This window comes from Sander vitreus, chromosome 13 (genome assembly GCF_031162955.1).
Source record: "Sander vitreus isolate 19-12246 chromosome 13, sanVit1, whole genome shotgun sequence".
Taxonomy (NCBI): domain Eukaryota; kingdom Metazoa; phylum Chordata; class Actinopteri; order Perciformes; family Percidae; genus Sander; species Sander vitreus.
Window position 1 is genome coordinate 18,174,692 of NC_135867.1, and position 8,634 is coordinate 18,183,325.

The following is an 8,634-nucleotide window of genomic DNA, read 5'->3' on the forward strand; positions in this document are numbered from 1 at the left end:
TCAACACAATTAGTCATTAAGGCCATCAACAGAAAATCGACCAGCAACTTTTATGATAATCAATTAATGATTTCAGTCATTTTTCAAGCAAAAATTTAAAAAAAATGTCCTGGTTTTCTAATATAAAACTGAACTGTCTTTGGGATTTGGACTGTTAAATACATCTTCGTGGGATGCGGGATAGTATATCCTAACAATTTTCTAACACTTAAACAACTATACAAACTTAAAACAAAGAGATATATTGATTAATCAAGAGAATAATTGGCACATTAATCAATAATGAAAATAATAGTTACAGCCTTAGTTTCAACTGATAAACCTTATCACCTCACCTCTTGCGTATCGAATGCCGTACTAATAAAACACATTTAAGCTGTTCTTTAGTAGGCTAGTCAGTATAAAATGGATCTGCACTCTCAAAAGTCATATTTATGTTTCTGGCATTGCAGCCAAGGATTCCCATAAAAACAAATAATTATTTTTAATGGCTCCACATTTTGTAGCTGGAGATAGGGCTGAGCAATATGGATAAATCATACAACATACAGTATGTCATGATATGGCAAATGTATTCAAATTTGAAATAGTCAAATTGATGTTCAATCCAATAAACTTTGATTATGTTCCACTGTTGTATATTTCATTAAAAAAGGAATGAATCCATTCATTTTTGTGAAGATTTTGTAAAACAATAACATGATATGATCATATCACCAAACATACCACTGCCCCTGAATGTTGATGAGCAATACATTTGAATTACCGCAGGAGTATCATGTTTCTCCTGTTTAATAGATAAAAACCACAGTGTATCAGAGTGATTCACTCAACTCAAGGTGTGGTGAAATTATGTTGTAAGTGCTTTGTTTACCTTTGTATTATTTCTACATGTTGAAACAAAGTAGACCTGTATGCAAGTATCTGAAAGCTGCAAAGGATCCTTTTACATCAGCAAAGCTTACCCTTCTATATACAGACTTAAGGGATATATTTTACAAAACCCTGGATTGGGACTTGCATTCTCATGTGCCTCCTCTGACAGTCGTTCACTTTGTATTGCAATATTTGCCTTTCATTTACATATTCTCCCTGTCTCCCTTTTGCCCCTGTTATTTTCTCTTCTCTTCTCTCCATCTGTTCCTCTTTCTCCTCCCGCGACGCTCCCAGGAGAGAGAGGTGCAGGCTCGGCGGCAGATGTTGGAGGAGGAGCGGAGGAGGCGAGAGGAGGCCGAGAGGAGGCTTCAGGATGAGACGGCCCACAGGCTGAGGCTGGTGGAGGAGGAGGTGAAGATGAGAGAGAAACACTTCTCCCAGGTCAGTGGAGCAGCGGGAGGAGATGGGCGGCGGGAAGAACAGAGAGGAGGGGAGGGGTTGAAGGAGGGGACGGGAGACTTGGGGGAGAGGATGAGAGACTAAAGAGAGGCTGGGAATATGGGAAGATCAAAGATTGTTCAGGAAAGGGAGAGAATGGAAGGGAGGGTGGATAGAAGGAACAGAGAGACAAATGGATGGGGGGATGCACAAAAGAATATAATGTACACATAATTAAAGCTTTAATCTTGAAAGAGTGTATTTAATTACCAGTTGTCTGGTAAAGTACTCAGAGTAAACAAATATCCTCAAATCATCAAATACAAATGCAACTAGTTCTGCTTGAGTTCAACTTAAAGCTGCTATAATCAATATTTTATATTTATATAATATACATCAAATGACTATGTGTAATGGGAAAGGGGTCGCTGGTAGTTATGAACCCACAGGGTATTTTGTAGTTCCCCTCTGCTCAGAGCATTTTAGTGTCTTTTAGCTCAGAGGTTCTAAAACTTTTCATGCCAAGGACCCCTAAACTGACAAATTAGACCATGGACCCCTATTTAATATGATTTCGTCCCAGGGACCCCCATCTGATAGGATTTTATTACAGAAAGTGTATGAAACCCATGATAATCCAAAATAGTCATGCATTCTGTCATTTACGGTCAGTTACTTATGAATCCTGGAACCCCTTAAAGGACCCCTGGAGCCACTGTTATAGCTCATTGTTTTGGTTCACGCACAACGCACAGACAGGCAGCTGTTTTCTCACATAAAGCTCTAAAAACCTTCTGCACACTACCTGCTCAGCACCAAACGGCAGACAGACACAGTTAGCAACTAGCTGGCGAACATAGTGGAGCGTTTCAGCAGCTAAAGAGCCAGATATTTCCCTCAGGAGTTGGTAGAGACCAAAAAAAAAGAGCTCAAAGACGAGTTAATATTGTGTTTAAAACTCAAACCCTGAGTTGCCAACAAATCTCTAGTCTCTACTAATCAGTCCCATATGTTCATCTTCTCACACCCCTTGGTTAGCAGCATTAAAGCAACATGTAGCATTTTCTCCACAGGCCCGTCCAATGACGCGCTATCTGCCGAACCGCAAGGAGGAGTTTGACCTGCGAGCCCACGTGGAGTCGTCTGGCCACAGCATAGACACCTGCCCCTTCGTCATCCTCACAGAGAAGATGTGCAAGGGCCACCTGGTGAAGATGGGCGGCAAAATCAAATCGTGGAAGAAACGTTGGTTCGTTTTTGATCGTATCAAGAGGAACTTCTGTTATTACGTGGGTAAGGATACAATGAAATTTTATCATGATATGAGGGTATATTTGTTAAATGATTACTGCTAATTTGTTAGTTGAGCTTTCTTTACTCAGGAAGTTCAATCAATATCAAGATATCTTTTGCAAGAGAAACCCGAAGATAATCTATATATGTAAAAAACAAATCACAAATGTTGTGTGAAAAAATACCCATACAGGAATGATTGTCTATAAATTATAAGTTGTGTTGCAGTTCATTCCAGTAATAAGGAGTACTGGAAAACCAGTCTTCCATAGTTCAGAGTTAGTACAGGGAACTTTTAAAGTGAACCTATCCTGTCACAATAGAAATACACATTGGTACTGGTACTGAGTACACGGTAAGGAAAAATGAAGTAGCTAACATTTGCAAATAATAAGAAAAATGGAGAAGCTAAGTGGTCCCTTGGTTTCACATGATGTAAGCTCTTGAGCTCTTGAAGATGAAAAAAAACTGAAAAGTTAACTTCAGGCACTCTTAAGCAGAGCAAGGAGAAGGGTTATATTATATTTAGTTGGGCATATTGGTTAAAACGCTGACCGGTTTCGACCTCACAGGGTCTTCATCAGAGTGAATATAGTAATAATGACAGATTGATTACACCTGGTACTCCAAATAGACAATACACCAGAAATAAATAATATTGTCAATAACCAACAAATACAGAATGACAATGACATCAACTATGACAACTACTGATATCCTTAATAAATAAATGAAAAGAAATAATGACCATACAAATAATATCACTCGGAATGACACAGTCCCATCAATAGATACAATTAAGAAAGTTTATAAAAAGGGTTCATAATATATTTCCTCATTCACATCTGGATATACTAAGGCATCAGATATAAAAAATCTAAAATAAGTTTCCCTCTTCAGTTTGTCCGCATCTTTCTCTAAAAAATCTAAATCAATTTCAAAATCTGCAAAAGTAAACAACTTCCCTCCCTCCCTCCCTCCCTCCCTCCCTCCCTCATGACTTTGAGCACAGGCGTAATCCCCCCCAAAAGACCTATTATAATTTCCTTTACATACATAGACATTTGGACCATAAATTGATGTGGAAAAGGCACAAATTATTGCAGAGAAATTCACCAAAATGCAGAAAATGAAGTGTTTGATGTGAAAAGTGGAGATCTTAACCCCCCCCAATGTTGAACCCAAAGCTACACCCTTGCCTTTGAGGCTTCTTTTAAACACCACTCAATAGCCTCAGCATCAACATGACTTCACTAATAGCATCACTGTTTTAGATTCTCTATAAAGGATCACATTGTCTTCAAGTTCAGCTTGACTTGTCCAGTTCAAGTCTCAGGCCTCGTTTACAGAAAGATGTGTGAAGTGGTCAAGCCAATTTGCTCTCCACTTTATGAACTTAATGTTAAAAAGTTCCCTGCCAGGACCTGATTTATTCAGCTTACCCGACAGCAGTGCCGAGGCTCTTCTGAGAAATGTACACTACACTTTGCTTTTTTTTTGCTGTGTTTTTCAATAAAATTTGACTTCTGTCCCAACCGGCGTTTCTTCATCTGGAACCAAACACTAATTAAAGCTGCACTAAGTGGAATTTTCCGCCTCGTTCTTGTGTGTTAAAAGTTGTAATTCACGTCTATCAGACTATCCCCCTGAATTTGAAACGAGAACAGTTATTTTCGGAATAATTCATGAGCGTGTTTTTGAGACATTATTTTACAATCAAGTTCAAAATAGAATCAAAGTATATTTTCATTACTGTCGCCCCTGTTCCCTTTGCTCCTCTCTCTCTCTCTCTTCACTCACTTGCCTAGCCTTTTCACCCCCTTACTCCTGACGAAGATGATGGTGGTGATGATGGTGATGAAATAAGATGCAATACTTTCTCTGGATGTGTTTTTCTTGGGTAGGAGGCTAGCTCCTGGCTTGTTCGTGACTAATAAAACGAAACTCAGATTTCAAAAACATTTATCTCATTACTAAGCAGATTGGACTTACAGAAAAGGGAAAGCAAGAGAAAGTGTCAGACGTATTTCTAAAGATTGCCTTTAATTGTTGCTGGATGTTTGTTTCTTAGCCGGGCGCTCCAGTGTGCATGGAAGAGACACAAAGAACCCTGTTTATTTAAACAAGAGTGGAATCCAAAAACTCTTTGAACCTATTTAATTTGAAGAAAATTGATCTTAGACATCAGCCAACTTAAATGCCTACAGCTTAGCCCCAAACTAGAGAAACCCATTTGTGGTTGAACCCAGTCCAACCACTGCGTCCGATGAGCTACCAAACACAACTACCAAACTCCTTAGTATGGAGTGACTTTACAATGCTCAAAGACATTCTGTGAACAGAGAACAGCAATCCAAAGGACTGGACAGAAAGTCTGACCTGCTTGAAGGGAAATGTTGAACTGATCTGATATACAAAAGAGAGGCATTCCTTTTTAAGATTTACAAAAGATCTCAAGTCGTGAACCACGCCGGCAGGGATACGGCTAAAAAACAACAACACAGAGACAATCCAGAAAGTACGACGAAGAAAGAAAACAAGTCAAATTAATAGGATGGTAAAGACTTCAGGCATAGCTTGAAATAGACTTGCACTTTTAATTAACTTTTTCTGTGATGCAGTGGTGCTCATACCTATTCATGGAGTATGTGTTGCTGGGAAAAAGAGTTAACACCTTCCTGCTTTACAGCTGTTTTTCTGTCTGATTTCTCCATCTAGGTTTAAGTTAGTGTTCCTTTTTTACGCATAAACTACTTTTATGGCAGGATTTTATCTTTCGTGGAACTAACTTAATAAAATAAGTTATATGGAATATGGAAAATAATAATAATCATGATACGACATAAATGTCCTCTTTAAAGTATTCTAATTAAGTCACAAGAAACAATCCTCATCCAATCAAATATACCTGTGATATCCTATTGAATTGCTCCGACCTGTGAGTTGTTGTCATTCAAGTCATCGCTGATATAGAGGCAGAAGGAAATTTTTAAGTAAAAATGTTTTGCTTAAGCAGGAAATTCAAAAAGGATGATGGCGAATCACACATTTTCTCATCTTTTACTTTCTGCTGGGACCATCCATGTCATTACAAAACACGTTCTCTATTAGGTGTGGTGTTTGCATTTTCTGTGTGCACTGTTTGACTGCTTTTTGTGCCTGGTTTTTATTTCTTTTTCTGAAACATTTACTTCTAAACGGATATTTTAGTGGCGTAAGTAAATGTGCAATTTATTATGTTTGTTTAAAATGGCTGAAATAACATTGAAAAGTCCATGTTTTGAGATAGAAATATTTTATATAATATAGGAAAATGAATTATTTGTGACCATCTCTACAGGTGTGTAAGAAATATTTGTTTAAAAAAGAAAATGTATACTCACTGGCTGACTGAACTGTCTAGTGTCTGGCAGAGGTCTTGCATCAGTACAAGGTGTAATGCAATGTAATTTATCTTAAAATGTTTTTTTTCCTTTCTTTTTTTCTCCTCTCAGACAAGCATGAGACCAAGCTGAAAGGGCTTATTTACTTTCAGGCGATTGAGGAGGTTTATTACGATCACCTACGCAGTGCCACCAAGGTAACATACACTATTTTTTTTCCATCGCTTACAGTTCAGAACTTCATCTGCGATTTTATAATGTTTTGCATGGATGTTTATCTCTATTTTTATGTTTATCAGTAAACATAGTGGAATAAAATGTGAAGGGTTTAATTCGAAAATGCTTCCAATTCTCAAATATTTCCCCATAATAAACTTTATATTAACACGTATCATTTGGTTTTGTATTAAAATGAGAAATATACTCTTATTTTAGAATAAAGCTACATTTCACTGTGAAAGTACTGTCAGAAGTTTGACTGTTTGTGAGCAGCAATAAAACACTTGACACTTAATTTAAATGTCCTGCTGCCAAATTGGGTGTCTGTGTTACATAAAAATGGGAATCTTTTCAATTGGGAGCTATTTTTTGATGGAAAGATCCATATTAGACTGGTTGATTTTAATTAATTCGGGGTGCATGATGTATGATGCATGCTACAGGCAATGAAAAGGTGGAAACAGACTACATACAGTGGTGCTCATAGGTTTAAATACCCATGCTAAAGTTGACTAAAAAGAGGAATAAAAAACCATCTTCTGGAAATTGATAATTGAAAAATTAGGAAAAATCCTACCTTTAAGGACACCAATTTTCTTTGTGAATGAATAATGTATCGTAAATAAATAAATGTTCTTCCTTAAAATACAGGGGGCATAAGTAAGTACACCCCTATGTTAAATTCCCATAGAGGCAGGCAGATTTTTATTTTTAAAGGCCAGTTATTTCATGGATCCAGGATACTATGCATCCTGATAAAGTTCCTTTGGCCTTTGGAATTAAAATAGCCTCACATCATCACATACCCTTCACCATACCTAGAGACTGGCATGGGGTACTTTCCATAAGATCATCTCTCAATGCAAATCAAACCAGCTATTAGGCTAACTGAAATAAAACCATGCCAATCTCTAGGTATGGTGAAGGGGATGTGATGATGTGAGGCTATTTTAATTCCAAAGGCCAAGGGAACTTTATCAGGATGCATAGTATCCTGGATCATGAAATAACTGGCCTTTAAAAATAAAAATCTGCCTGCCTCTATGGGAATTTAACATAGGGGTGCACTTACTTATGACCCCTGTATTTTAAGAAAGAACATTTATTTATTTACGATACATTATTCATTCACAAAGAAAATTGGTGTCCTTAAAGGTTGGATTTTTCCTAATTTGTTTACATTAAGATCAATTTCCAAAAGATGATTTTTTTATTCCTCTTTTTAGTCAACTTTAGCATGGGTTCATAAATTTTTTAGCACCACTGTATAACACATTAACTTAAAATTAACTGTTAGAATATGCTGTAATATATTCTGTTGTTCTGACAAATGTCTCTGAGGAAAAAGATGCAACAGGTGTAGTTTGCAGTCTAAACAGTCTCCCCCTCTCCCTGTGATCCTCCAGAGCCCCAACCCATCTTTGACCTTCTGTGTGAAAACCCACGACCGCCTCTACTACATGGTGGCCCCGTCCCCGGAGGCCATGAGGATCTGGATGGATGTCATAGTAACGGGCGCTGAGGGCTACACACAGTTCATGAGCTGAGGGACCACTGGGTGACAGATTGGGAGGATGACAGGGACTGAGCAAGCGACCCAGACACCTGCAAGCCAACCTGAGCTGCTGCCTGCCAGAGCTGAAATACAGGACACATGGCCTGATGGTGTGTAACGGATGGACATTTGAAGACATGAATCATCTGGGGCTCTCATAAAAAGCCTGATGCCTACGAGCAAATGAGGGCTTAGTAATGACAGAGGTGGATTTGAAAGAATTTCTGATTTGTATTTATCTTTCAGCCAATAAGAGAAGGAAAATAGTTTGAGCAACCTGTCAATGGCTCTATGAAGGGAGCTCTCAATTAGATCAATCCCATTCTGTTACCAAAATGTATTATTAATAATTACATCATTTTTTTGAGGTTTCAGGAGGAACACGTCTTACTTCATATAAGCTCAAACTGTTTCCACCTCTGAAGCCGATCTATGCATGCAGTGTTATCACTCTAACAATGCCTTTTTTTTCCTTCCTCTTTTTGATACATTTGTGCTTTTTCCTCTTGAGTTGAACTTTTCTCAGATGAAAAAAGAATCTCTTGATTCTTCAAAACTAAAACAAATTTTACGAGCAAATATTCAAAGAAAAATATTTTTAAAAAGAGTCATATGTTACTTATTCTATTAAACATTACTCGGTGCCAAATACTTCTACATGTAATGTCTTGTCAGATTTTTTAAATACAAATGTTAATACCTATATAATGTTTTATTCAGGCCTAAAACACAGCATTAATCTGTCTGTATTTTACATAAATATGTCAAAGAAAACTTTCTATTAGCATTTTAACAAAAGTCATAAATTATAGTCCTATAATAATGTACCTTGTACCATGTACATGTAATAAATAAAAAATATATGATGCA

General features: G+C 37.4%; 1 protein-coding gene across 6 annotated transcripts in view; it reads left to right on the forward strand.

The window, feature by feature from the left end:
- Window positions 1–8,634, forward strand: part of phldb1a (pleckstrin homology-like domain, family B, member 1a) — a 29,587-nt gene extending 20,953 nt beyond the window's left edge. For all 6 annotated transcript variants that reach the window (XM_078266051.1, XM_078266052.1, XM_078266054.1 and 3 more), the window contains 4 exons: window positions 1,171–1,317; window positions 2,388–2,607; window positions 6,102–6,187; window positions 7,616–8,634. In XM_078266051.1, coding sequence (XP_078122177.1) covers window positions 1,171–1,317; window positions 2,388–2,607; window positions 6,102–6,187; window positions 7,616–7,756 — 594 coding nt within the window. In that variant the 3' untranslated portion in view covers window positions 7,757–8,634. The remainder of the gene's footprint in view (window positions 1–1,170; window positions 1,318–2,387; window positions 2,608–6,101; window positions 6,188–7,615) is intronic.